Source organism: Pan troglodytes, chromosome 8 (assembly GCF_028858775.2).
Source record: "Pan troglodytes isolate AG18354 chromosome 8, NHGRI_mPanTro3-v2.0_pri, whole genome shotgun sequence".
Taxonomy (NCBI): domain Eukaryota; kingdom Metazoa; phylum Chordata; class Mammalia; order Primates; family Hominidae; genus Pan; species Pan troglodytes.
The window spans coordinates 30,139,503-30,153,224 of record NC_072406.2 but is presented as its reverse complement, the minus strand read 5'-3'; the positions used below and the strand labels follow the sequence as shown (position 1 = coordinate 30,153,224).

The following is a 13,722-nucleotide window of genomic DNA, read 5'->3' as shown; positions in this document are numbered from 1 at the left end:
TAAAAAAAAAAAAAAGAAAAGAAAAAGAAATTTTTCTTTAAGAAGCATACATATATGTGCTATTAACAAGATATACTTAAAAGTAAAATTTTGCTCTTTTTATTAAAGAAAACCTTGTGGATTATTTGCTTTAAATACTAGGAAAAAAGACATTGTGGGTCCATGTAACTATACTGTAATTTTTTTAAAGCATTACTGAATGCCACGAATCTGTATTACCATTCCAGTTTACAGCGACAATTTAAGGGTATTAGTATCCTGTTATTTGCGAAGGAATTCACAAGGAAACGTAGAACAATTGGAAAAGACAATGGAAAAATGTTACACAGAGTTTTATGTGAATCAACTAAGATAAAAAAATTGAATCAGATTGGCTGATGAACGAATGCTAAATAAAAATGCAGAAATGAGTTATCTAAACTTTCATTTCCTTCTTATCTTTTATATCATGTGGCCATAAAGTTATTTTCCTCTAGATTTTTTCCATTGGATAATTTATTTGATACCACTGATAGAAAGAACCATCTGAGCTGAAAATGCAAGTTGAGAAAAAAATTTCAGTAACAGGCTTTGCTTACCTGTAATGTATTTTAGTAAAAGGTGGTACATCTTAACACGAGTTACATGAGGCACTGTGTTGTACCACTCCGGAAGCATCATGTCATAGAATGTCCTGTGAGCGGTGCTCCCTGGAGTTGGGCATTGGTACAGGAGATACGGACAATCTGTGATGATTTTGGCTTCAGGAATATTTGCCATGTGTTGTTGTAGTCGGACAAATATTTTCTCATCTTTTACGGTACTTGTGTTTTTTAAGATTCATCATAGTCTCTAAACAATGTCAGCACCTCTAATTTTAAACAGCTTTTTCGTAGGCTTTAGAAATAAAAGCGGGAACTTTTTAGGACACAGGAAAGATATTGCTCTGTGCAATACATTTAAAGTCTGAAAACGCAGAGGTTTTCAAGTGAAAGAAGACTGAGAAGTCAAGAAGGTAGTAGTGCTTTGAGCTAGAGTCAGATTTCTCTGCCGAATCAAGATTCTTAGAATTCTCAGTGCTTCTCAGTGCAGTGGGGAATTCTGCACGGAGATTTTTTTTTTTAACTCCTTAACTTTTAAAAGCTTTTCTTCTAACTCACTGTACAGGAGGAATTTGCATAGAGTGGACAGTAGACAAGATCTCAGACTTGGTGTCTTACTTTAGAAGCCATGGTAGTTTAATGTTATTCATGTGAAAAATGCACGTTTACTCATAATGGAGTGAGGAGGCGCTGTTACTTTTATTTTATTTTTTATTATTATACTTTAAGTTCTAGGGTACATGTGCATAACGTGCAGGTTTGTCACATATGTATGCATGTGCCATGTTGGTGTGCTGCACCCATTAACTCGTCATTTACATTAGGTATTCCTCCTAATGCTATCCCTCCCCCCTTCCCCCACCCCATGACAGACCTTGGTGTGTGATGTTCCCCACCCTGTGTCCAAGTGTTCTCATTGTTGAATTCCCACCTATGAGTGAGAACATGTGGTGTTTGGTTTTCTGTCCTTGTGACAGTTTGCTCAGAATGATGGTTTCCAGCTTCATCCATGTCCCTAAAAAGGATATGAACTCATCATTTTTTATGGCTGCATAGTATTCCATGGTGTATATGTGCCACATTTTCTTAATCCAGTCTATCATTGATGGACATTTGGGTTGGTTCCAAGTCTTTGCTATTGTGAATAGTGCCGGAATAAACATACGTGTGCATGTGTCTTTATAGCAGCATGATTTATAGTCCTTTGGGTATATACCCAGTAATGGGATGGCTGGGTCAAATGGTATTTTTAGTTCTAGATCCCTGAGGAATCGCCACACTGACTTCCACAATGGTTGAACTAGTTTACAGTCCCACCAACAGTGTAAAAGTGTTCCTATTTCTCCACATCCTCTCCAGCACCTGTTGTTTCCTGACTTTTTAATGATCGCACATAAAAAGCCTTGATGAAGAATAAGAGAAGGTAATTGGAAGAATTTACCAACCAATAAAGAATATTTAAAAAAAAAAAAAACAGAAAAAGAGGCCCAGAAATGTTAAGAGCAAAAAATGTTTTGTTAATCACCAAAAATTGCTGTTGGAAGACAAGATAATTTCTTTTCTAAATGTGTCTCTCATAAGCCTTCCTCAAATTTTACCTCTTCTGCAAAGTTTTCTCTTCCTCTCCATACTGAAATCTCTGTCTGAATTCCTGCAAACGATTTGAGAGCCTGTGCGGTATAGTAATGAAGTATTAAGATACAACCAGATCACCTCAGTTAGTGTCCTAGCATCAATTAACCTTGGAAAATCCACACCACCTCTGTTTGCACTGATTTGCTCATTTAAGAATGGGATCCTAACAGTACCTACCTCATGTGGTCCTTATGAGTACTGAAACAGAAAACACATGGAAAGCCCATATGAGCACTCAATGAAAGGTGGCATTATTCTACTGTGTGCCGCAGGCTACAGCATTTGATTATTTGTTGTCATGGTCTGCCTGAATGGCTTTCTAAGGCATGACATATCAAGATTCTGAAACACATGCTGTTGTCTTTTTCCTTGGTTGGATTTTTCTATATCCATTGTATTTTTTAATATAAATTTGCTGAGTTAGGAACTATATAATTTACTTGTTTATTTCCTACAGTCTTTGGTACAAACCTAAGGATTTTTAGCCCTTAAAATTCTAGTTCTTAGATCTGCACGGGACTGCGGAATAATGTATTAGCTACAAGGACACTGAAGGCCCAGGGACCTGAAGTTCATGACCACGGCTCACACGGTCCATTGTACTTCCGACTATGTTATGTAATTCTTACCTCATGATAATAAAGAAAATCTAAAATTAGAATGACTTTTTTTTTAAAGTACAAAGGTTTGATATGGTATGAAAAAGGATCGAGCACTATTGTACTAAATTATATATAATCCAGTGTTTTTTTTTTTGAAAGGATAAACTTAATAAGTTGTAGCCATGATTTTTTTTTCTCATTGTTTTATAACTGCGTAATTATAACTTTATTGTAACTTAACAGTTTTCTCCTAAAATAGGCATTGTATATTTTTGATGGCCTTTCGGTGAGTTGAATTTGGAATTATTTTCCACGGGCTGTTGCCCACTTTGAACTGACTGAGCCTTGCTGTTTTAACAGGTTGTGGTGGAGAGCTATCTGGGGCCACAGGCTCCTTCAGCAGCCCCGGGTACCCCAACAGGTATCCACCAAACAAGGAGTGTATCTGGTACATTAGGACGGCCCCCGGGAGTAGCATTCAGCTCACCATCCATGACTTCGATGTGGAGTATCATTCAAGGTGCAACTTTGATGTCTTGGAGGTAGGAAGTGAGACGGTTTTTTCAGCACATTCCAAAGTTTGGGGTAGAACAGGAAATCACTCTGCCAAGATTCCGAATTCTTTCCAGTAGTCAGCAGTGTTCTATTCTTAGACATTTTAATGAGCATCAGCCCTTCGGTGATCATTTGGTAGACATGGGATTAATATGTGGTTTGGGTTTTCCTGAAGCAATGCCTGAGGGCCTTGCAGCAGCTGAGTTAGGAGGTGATGCCAGGAAGCAGGAGCCCAGGACGAGTGAGTGAAGGAAAGGAGGAGGGGGAACCAGCAGAGGGAGCCCCTGGGGGCAACTTGGGCTCCGTCCGCTGGGACCTTCTGAAGGACCACAGTGGAGGCACTGGTCCGCCAACTCTGGTTCCCATTGGTAAGGACTGCACTTGGGATGGCTAACACCTCACACTTGCAGTCTGAGAAAGCTCCCCCAGAAAGAGCATTCGTGTGGCGGAGCATAGAGACTGGGCACTGCCAACAAGCACAGGGACGGCCTACCAGGGCTGCCGCCGCTCTTCAAGGGGCCGCCAGGGCCATCTGCCGCAGAGCGCTTTTGTAAAAAAATGGCCACCTAGGTAGCATGAGGCATTTGAAGATGAAAATTTTCCCAGCGCTTCTGCGAAGGGTGTGTCTTGGATCATTAAAACAGTCTTTGAGAATCTTGAGCCCAAAAGTTTATTATAATCAATGTTTAATTGCAGGAATTTAGTCATTAGAATATGTGTGTGTGTGTATATATATATTTTTTAAATATATAGCTTTAAAATATTTTGTTATAGTTTATAAAATTATATAAATATAATTCATTATAATTATATAACATACTATATAGTTACATTATTTATGTAATATTCTTATATAATTTTATAACATATATAGATATGTCCCAGATATATGTAATATATTATATAGTATATTATATACTTACATTATAAATTATAATAATTAATAATTACAATAATTAATATTTATTATAATAGATTATTATATTATTATATATTTTAATGTAAGTATATAATACACTACATAATTATGTAATATGTTATATATAGTTACATGTATGTAATACATTTATTATGTATACTTTGAACTTTGACCTGTCTGCAAACTTTAATATCTTCCAAATACACACAAAAATCCTGTCACCTCAGCTCTAGGGACTGCTGTAGCACAGCATGACAAGGATTCTATATCCAGTAGAACCTAAATTCCATGAGGCTAGATGTTTGTTTGCTTTGTTTTACTGCTATATTCCCAGCTCCACAGAGTACCTGGCAAAGAGTAAACACTCAATAGATGTTTGTGGAATGAATGAAAGCATCAACGTCTCTGATTGTCACACCATAATAATGCACATTTAGGGCACTGTACAGAGGAATTTTTACCTCCATGTTCTCATTTAAACATTAAATCGTTCCATGAGGTAAGAGGGGATTTTTATTCCCATTTTACAGTGGTCAAAACTAACGCTCAAAAAGATTAATGGGCTTTTCCATGACCACATGGAAGGGGAGTGGAAGAGCTAATAACTGAAGCCAGTCACTGCTCAACACTCCAGTAAATCCTGAGACCATAGATGGGTGCAGGGTGCAAGGGGTCGATATGAATAGTATGGACATTACAGGAAACTTTAACAAAAACTTTAATTATAAAACAAGTTCTTACCTTGAAAAGAAATGGAATTATCCCCTCAGTGAGAGTCACTAGGAATTACTTTTAGTAATTCATCACTTTTAGTAATTTAGTGAAGTCATCCTTCTCAGTGAGAGTCACAAGGAATTACTTTTAGTAGCTCTAAAAGACTTACCATTTCTATCTCTGATTTCATTTACTGTAGCTCTACAGACAATTTACTATTGTAATTATAAATGAAATCAGATAGAACTGGAAAGTCTTCACGGAAGGACTGTTGCCAAGTCATGACTCCATCTCAGAGGAGAAACAAGGTGCCTCCTGAAACTCACACTCACAGCACAAAGTAGGACTAGCATCCACGTGCAGAATGTTCAGATGGCCTCGCTCGCCTGCAAGGATATTGCTTGGTTGCGTAAGACCCCTTATCACTTAGAAAGGGCTGGAGGTGGATCTTCCACAGCTATGTGCAATGTTCCAAACCCTTTATTTTCATACTCCAAAATGCATGTGATTGTTGCCCACTTGGCAAATTATAAATGGGCCAATTGTGTTTCGGGTTGTGTCATACCCATTACGGGAGAAAGTAGAGACAGGGGCTGTTCCCTACAAGCAGGCCTGGGGCCTGAGGAACGAAATAGGGACTCCAGGCAGAAGCAGCTTTCAAGGAGAGCCCTATGCCTGACAGAAATGGCTGTGAGAAGACGCACAGTCTGCTTGGGGCTTATTTTTATTATGACAAGCTGACATTGCAGTGGCCTCCCATGTTCCACCAAAAGCAGGGTTTGGGGGAATGTTCTGAGGCTCTTAAATATTTGGGGAAAGTTTTTTTCTGAAAGCTAAAATGAGCAACCCTCTGACATTTTGTTCAAAAGCCTTGTTTTGCTTTTCTGCAAATGTTCATTTGGAAAATGCTGTAATAAAATTGGGCTAATGGTGGTGGAATGGTTTTTTTCACCCCTCCCTAGCTGCTGATAACATGTTAGTAGTGGGTTTAAAAGTTTGTTACCCATGATGGGCATGTGATCTAAAAACTTTGCTGACTTTCTCAGCCTGCATGTGAGTGTAGTCAAGTGGGGCCTTACAGTCACTAAGTATTGGGCTTACCTGGGTTTCACAAAATTTATTCAGAAGCCATTTTTCCCCTGAAAAATCAGAGTCCGGAAAGTGGCCCATTGCAAAAAGCAGCAGCTGTTTGGTTACTCATAACCCCGGAATGCTGACTTGATTGTAACAATAAATGGAGCTAACAGAGCAGAAAGAAATGTTCAAAACAGATTAAAACCATAGGCTTTGAAATGTCCTCCATCCTGAGCATTTGCTAAAACACATTTTTAAATCTCTGATCATCAGACCACTTCTTTTTCCCCCAAAGTTTAGTCATATGCTGTAGTTGAATGAACCACGCCCTGAAATTCTTTCCATCTTTTTCTTCTTTTGAAGAGTCATGTACTATCGGTTTTATTTGTGGAAGCCAGAAGGACCATTGTTTCGGTCATGGAAACACTCTGCCTGATTTTACTTTAATCTCTGAGAAAGTCTTTAGAGAGATTCTGAACTGGCATTAGGCAGAAAAGGAAATCCACTCCTTGAAGCAGTAAACCAGGACAATTGCTTGGTGTGGACAGTTACCTCAGTCTGGCCTCTCTGCGATAGGCTTTTGTGAGCTCAGCCTTGCGAGAAGGGAAGCAAATAATGTCCAAAGTGGCAGTGTTTATTCTTCTAGAGGCTTCTGGGTCCAGCCAACTCATACCCATTATGTTTGTGATCTCAAGGGGATGTTTGAGCCGAGAAAACAAAGAATATTTTGCCGACGTGCGAGTTTTCTTTGTTAGAACTTAACACTTGAGTTCAGTGGTCTTTCCAAATATGTGCTGTTGATTGGGCTTGGGTGATTGGGAGCACATGCTGTCAGTTTCATGCTGTGGGGACTGTGCCCTAGGCAAGGGGGTAGGGAGATCTTGAAAATGGGAAAGAAAGCTGGCTCTACACACCATGCAAGCTTGCTTCTGCCATTTGCATATGTGTACGTGTCAGGGGCCACACAGGGCTCTTCCTAAAGCCCTGCTTTTGATGGGACTTGGGGGGAGTGCACAAACATCAGCTCCTCCTAATAAAAATAAGCCTGAAGCAGTTGGTATGCTTCATTCCTTTGCAATTACTGTCCTTGTGCTCAGCCCTCTGTGGAACAGCAGTTTCATTCATTTTGGCCTTTACCGGATGGCTGGGGGGAGTTAATCAGACAAAGAAATCATTATAGATTCAAATCACACACTCCTCCCCAAAGTAGGCTTCTTGTTCTCACTCCCTCTCCCCAGAGAACACTTGAGTGATTTTCCTATCAGTCAGCAGTGGGTCCTGAGGGTGGGCAAGGGCCGGGGGTGCTGAGGAATGGGGGCAGAGTGTCCCGAGGTGGGGGAAAGGCACAGAGGGAGGGTGGGAGGACGCTGTGCCCAGATCCCCCTGAGAGCCGCCTTCCTGGCTCTGGTCCTGAGTGCCTGTACACGGATGGCTGCAGTTGCAGTTATGAAGGTCTCAGATACCAACTCTTTGAAAACTGTCTCCCAAAGATGGTCTTTCTTTTACAAATCGAAGTTTGAAAAGACCTGAAGATGAGGAGTCAGCATCTTCTATTTGATTCCCATCCTCCCTTCGCCACCCTCCCCAGCCCCACACATACACATAGGAGATAAACAGGACCCAGAGGAGACTGAGAAACCTGTCTGTGAGGCCTCCTGGAGGCCTGGCCTAGGCTATCCTTGCCTGCAAGATGCCCTCCGTGAGCCCAAGGAGACTCTTTCCAGAGGACTATGTCACTGGGGTATTGGATTCCAGTCAGACAGACAGTTTGGCAGATTTGGAGGAGCCTACGTGGTCTGAAGTCATGTGTGATAGATCTAGAAGTGAAACAAAAGAGTTCCCTGACCACCCTGTTGCAGGACCTGTGACAGGGGTGTGGCACATCTGTTCGGCTGTGGTGCCCTCAAACCCCTTATGGGAGGGGGAGCATGCAGATTGGCAGGTGCAGGAACCCAGGCAAGATGCTACCCACAGTAGGGTCTAGTGGTGGGTGCCTGTGACTCTCAAAGCCCCCATGGGCAGGCTACAGTATTCTTTTAGCTCTGCCATCCACAGAGGGCTCAAGTGTTAACCAGCTCAGTGACTCTTGGTACCCGACTTCTTGTCTGGCATCCAGGAAGAATCAGGTCACACACGGACTTGAAGGATGGTGAATGTGGGGATTTTATTGAGTGATGGAGGTAGCTGTCATTGGAATGGATGGGGAACTGGAAAGGGGATGGAGTGTGAAGATGATCTTCCCCATAGAGTTTGGCTGTGCTGTGGATGATCAACTGTCTGACCATCCCCAGCCAAACTCCTCTCAATGTTCAGATGCTCCTTCTCTCTCCTTCTCTGCCATGTTGTTCTTCTCCTCCTCTGCTCTTCTATTCATCTGCCCATCTGCTCGTGGAGCCTGGAGTTGGAGGTTTATATGGGTACAGGAGATGGGGACGTGGCAGGCCAAAAGGCAACATCTGGGTGTGAAAACAAGAATGCCTGTTCCCATTTAGGGCCGTGGGTTTCCAGGCTTGGGGATGGGGCCTTTGCCAGGGAACCTCCCTCTTCTACCCAGTGTTTCCCTGTCTGCTGTCTATATCAGAAGGAGCCATCTGGAGACTAAGGCAGAGTCTAGGGCAATCCCTGAGCCGAAAAGTGGGATGCACTTAGTCAGGTTCCTGGGCATGGGCGTGCTGGGAGCAGGCACAGGGAGGGTGCATAGCATCCCCTTCCTTAGGCTCCAAAACACACCCAGAGAGCTGGTATTTCCACTCCTCCTAAAGAAGCATACGTGTTATATTCAATGTGTGGTCTTAGAAAACATTCAGTTTGCAGGGTAGGTGGAAATTCCTAAAAATATAACTGGGATATTGGTAGCCTTCAGTGAACTCAACTTTCATAACAAAATGGCTTTATGCTCAGACTAATCATATGTGCCAGAGTTAGAAAATCAGACATTTCTTTTTTTAAAGGTCCCCCTAAAATTCAGAAAATCGACTTAATATTGTATGATCTGTAATGTTTCTGCTAGAGAAAGCAGGAAAGCCCACGAAGACATGCAAAAGACAAAAAGAGGAGATAGGCAAGATTCTGGAATAATCTACTCCGTCCTCCTCTGCAATTCTGGCTGATGAAACAAGAAGGCATTTTATGGGTGATTGAACTTGTGTGTTCCTAAGGCACAGGGAGTGCCTTTGAAAACTCAGCTCAAGTTTATAGTGCATCCCCACCCAGGGAGGCTGAGATTTCAATCTCTAATAATCATAGAACCCAAGGAGCCGGGGGTCAAAATGAGCCAGGGCAAGGGCCTGTAATTGCTTAAAATATTTTTTAAAGTCTTTTTTCCTACATCCCATGTTAGATCTATGGAGGCCCCGATTTCCACTCTCCCAGAATAGCCCAACTGTGTACCCAGAGATCACCTGAGAACCCCATGCAGGTCTCCAGCACTGGAAATGAGCTAGCAATTCGATTCAAGACCGACTTGTCTATAAATGGGAGAGGCTTCAATGCGTCATGGCAAGCAGTCACTGGAGGTGAGTGAGAAAAGGAGGTTTCCTAAAGTACTTAAGCCGAGCCCTCGTTAAATTTCATGAAATGCTTGGGAAAACGTATGAAGGCTACACACTGATAACTTAGTGACATCCCAAAGGGCAGCCTACTGAGACCTGACATATACCCTTCCCTAAAATACGTGATAAAGTTTAACTTCCTAAGGGTCACCACATATGTGAAAGCAAGAATGTAAGTGTGTAAGTCCATGGTGAGAGCAGAACTAGGGTGATAGGCCAGACCCACTCTCCAAGGGCTCATACCTCTTAACCAGCCTCCATACCTCATGCCATAGTACAGACCTTTAGATTCTTGGCAAATATCAAACTTGCAAACATTAAATTTGTGAATCCCAAGGAATTACTGTGTGTTCTATGGTGACTTTCTGCCCAAGATTTTAGGTAGTCTAAATAAATTGCCTGTTGTATATTTTTAAACTATAACAAAAATCTATGGCACAAAATAGTGTAACAGATGTTAGCATATGCAACTACTAGATATAGCCACATTTGCAGAATGCTTACTGTGTACTAGGCACTTTTCTAACTATTTTATGGGGATTATCTCTAGTCCTTACAACCACCCTGTGAGGGAAGTCCGCTTCATATCCTCATCTTACCAGTGTGGACACTGAAGCTTAGAAAGGTTAGTGGCTTGCCCAAAGTTCCACAGCTAGAAAACGTCAAAGCACATATGTGATCCCAGACTACCTTATGGCCATACTTCTTCAACTCTATCATAACCAAGGTATCTATATAAGAGCTCTCCCCTAAAGTTAATTGTGTAGGAATTTAAATAAACACACACACACACACACACATTTAGTGTTTAGATTACCCCTAAATGATTCTCCATTATTAGAAAATAGTGCCAAAGTTTTCTATTATTGGTTTATATTATCATAAATCCAAGAAATGGTGGGTCATAGAGAAGACATTGAACTAACAGGTATTTGATAACATCAAAGGAATTTTTAAAAACCTAAGTAACTGTACTATATCTGAATATTAAATTTTTAAAGGGTAGATATTAAATTATTTTTAAATGCATGCATTACTAGATTATCACAATTCTTGGAAGGAAACATGTTATTCTTCCAGTATGCTATATTTTTAGAGGACAGTGAAGAAGCAGCGTTCCATGGCTTTGTGAAAACGTGATTTCATTTGCGTTTCCTTTTAATTATTTTTAAAAATAAATTTTGGCATCTGTATTTAAAGTGTTTGAAGTATTTTCTTAGTATCATCCATGTCATCCCTTCTTATTCTGTTGGGATAAATGGCTTAATGTGGATATCAAATTCTTCAGTGTTTTTAGCATCGACTAACTGATAGTGAAGCAAAGTAATGTATTGATCTATACAACCAGGTAATGGATTATTTTAGAGCATCCATGATTCCTCTCATGAAATAATTGTGTTCCCCACTTCCAGGTTGTGGTGGGATTTTCCAGGCTCCCAGTGGAGAGATTCATTCTCCAAATTACCCCAGTCCTTATAGGAGCAACACAGACTGTTCTTGGGTCATTCGGGTTGACAAAAATCATCGTGTTCTCTTGAACTTCACTGACTTTGATCTTGAACCACAAGACTCTTGTATTATGGTAAGTGACATAAATTTCAAGCATTGTCTCCAGTCAAACCTGGGTCAAAACACTGCCATATAAGCGTATTTAGTGAATGTATTACTTATGGGTGTTTTTAATGTCGAATCATAGGAAACCAAACTATTAGCAACTTAAAATATAAGGACATTTATTTTTTACCTAAAAACAAATCAGGAAGTAGATAATCTCTAGGTTTTTTAGCAAGTCAGTTTCTGCGCTACCATTATTAGCCTGTTGGCTTTTCATTTTGTTGTTACTTCATGGTCAAAAAATGGCTGCAGTCGTTTTTATCTGAATGTCCTACCTGAGTCTACCTCTGAAAAAAGGAAGAAGCAATAGTGTTAACTATTTCTGTTTTGTTTATGTTTCTTTTAATAAGGAAAGCAAATTTTCCAAAAAAGCCCCTGATATATCTTTAGCCAGAACTGACTACAAAAGAGATCCAGAAAGTATCATGGAATAGATTTATCATAAATGTTTTAGATCAATTATTATTATTAAGCATCTGGGATTTTCACAGGATTCTGCTTCTCTTGAGACAAGGATATCTTGATTTGCTACTTGAACAAATCCATGTTCTGATAGAACAGGTTGGGAGATGGGAGTGGAGGAGAAGGAATATGGCTATGAATTGGTCAGATGACAAAAAGAGTTTCTGCTACTGAGATGTGAGAGTTTCCTTGACTCCTTTACAGGACTTGCGAAGGGGGTGGCTTATTTGCTTTGCTGCCTAGCTGAATTCAGGAGGGAGCACACGAATAGACGAATGCAGGAACCGGGGTGAACGAACCCTAGAACTGGCTGGTCCCTCCTCTCTGGTGGGAGCAGGCTCTGTGCACGGCCCACGGCAGCGTCCAAGCTTGTTACAATGCTCTTTTAGCTCTGCCATCTCGGAGAGGGTGTCTGCGACGCCAACAGCCCCAAAGGGCATGTGTTGCAATCAGTGCTCTTTTAGCATTTGCCATCCGTGGACAGCTAAGTGTTAACCAGCTCAGTGGAGGGTCAGGGTGACAGCCTTTTACACCCTGACCTCTTGGTACCTGAGTTCTTGTCCAGTGTCCAGGAAGAATCAGGTCACACAAACAAATTGAAGGGTGGTGAATGTGGATAACTTTATTAAGAGGTAGAAGTGGCTCTCAGCAGGAAGGCGAGCTTGAAAGAGGTTGGAGGAAGTGGGTTGCAGGAGTCTGGCCTTCCTTGGCTGAACTCCTCTCTGACCATAGTCTCCGATGTCCAGCTCCTTCTTCTCCTCTTGACGTTCAGACACTTCTCTCTTCTGTGTGTGTGTGTGTGTGTGTGTGTGTCTGCTGAGTCTGGGGCTTGGAGTTCTTATGGGCACCAGATGGGCGCAGGGCAGGCCAAAAGGCAACATTTGGGTGGGAAAACAGGGATGGTTCTCACTTTGAGTGGCAGATCCAGGCTTGAGGGTGGGGCACTCACCAGGGACCTCAACCTCTTCTACCAAGCATTTTCCTGCCTTCTGTCCCATCACTACTACCAACACTTTTAATGCATTCCTACCTGAAACTAATGCTTTACACTTCATATAAGAGTGAATGAAGTTTTATTTTGAAGGTTTCTTTTTTCTTTCTGTTTTTAAATTTTTTGGCTACCTAATTTTCTTTTATTATTATTATTATTATTATTATTATTATTATTATACTTTAAGTTCTGGGATACATGTGTAGAAGCTGCAGTTTTGTTACATAGGTATACACGTGCCATGGTGGTTTGCTGCACTCATCAACCCGTCATCTACATAAGGTATTTCTCCTAATGCTATCCCTCCCTTAGCCCCCCACCCCTCGACAGGCACCGGTGTGTGATGTTCCCCTCCCTGTGTCCATGTGTTCTCATTGTTCAACTCCCACTTACGAGTGAGAATATGTGGTGTTTGGTTTTTTGTTCCTGTGTTAGTTTGCTGAGAATGATGGTTTCCAGCTTCATCCATGTCCCTTCAAAGTACATGAACTCATCCTTTTTTATGGCTACAAAGTATTCCATGGTGTATAGGTGCCACATTTTCTTTATCCAGTCTATCATTGATGGACATTTGGGTTGGTTCCAAGTCTTTGCCATTGTGAATAGTGCTGCAGTAAACATACGTGTGCATCTGTCTTTATAGTAGAATGATTTATAATCCTTTGGGTATATACCCAGTAATGGGATTGCTGAGTCAAATGGTATTTCTGGTTCTAGATCCTTGAGGAATCGCCACATTGTCTTCCACAATGGTTGAACTAATTTACACTCCCACCAACAGAGTAAAAACGTTCCTATTTCTCCATATCCTTGCCAGCATCTGTTGTTTCCTGACTTTTTAATGATTGCCATTCTAACTGGCGTGAGATGGTATTTCATTGTGGTTTTGATTTGCATTTCTCTAAGGACCAATGATGGTGAACTTTTTTTTTCATATGTTTGTTGGCTGCATAAATGTCTTCTTTTAAGTGTCTGTTCATATCCTTTGCCCACTTTTTGATGAGGTTGTTTATTTTTTTCTTGT

General features: G+C 41.0%; 1 protein-coding gene across 2 annotated transcripts in view; it reads left to right on the top strand.

Moving 5' to 3' along the window:
* Positions 1–13,722, top strand: part of CUBN (cubilin) — a 305,950-nt gene that overhangs the window by 136,770 nt on the left and 155,458 nt on the right. For both annotated transcript variants that reach the window (XM_063781434.1, XM_024346234.3), the window contains exons 29-31: positions 3,179–3,360; positions 9,421–9,595; positions 11,044–11,213. In XM_063781434.1, coding sequence (XP_063637504.1) covers positions 3,179–3,360; positions 9,421–9,595; positions 11,044–11,213 — 527 coding nt within the window. The remainder of the gene's footprint in view (positions 1–3,178; positions 3,361–9,420; positions 9,596–11,043; positions 11,214–13,722) is intronic.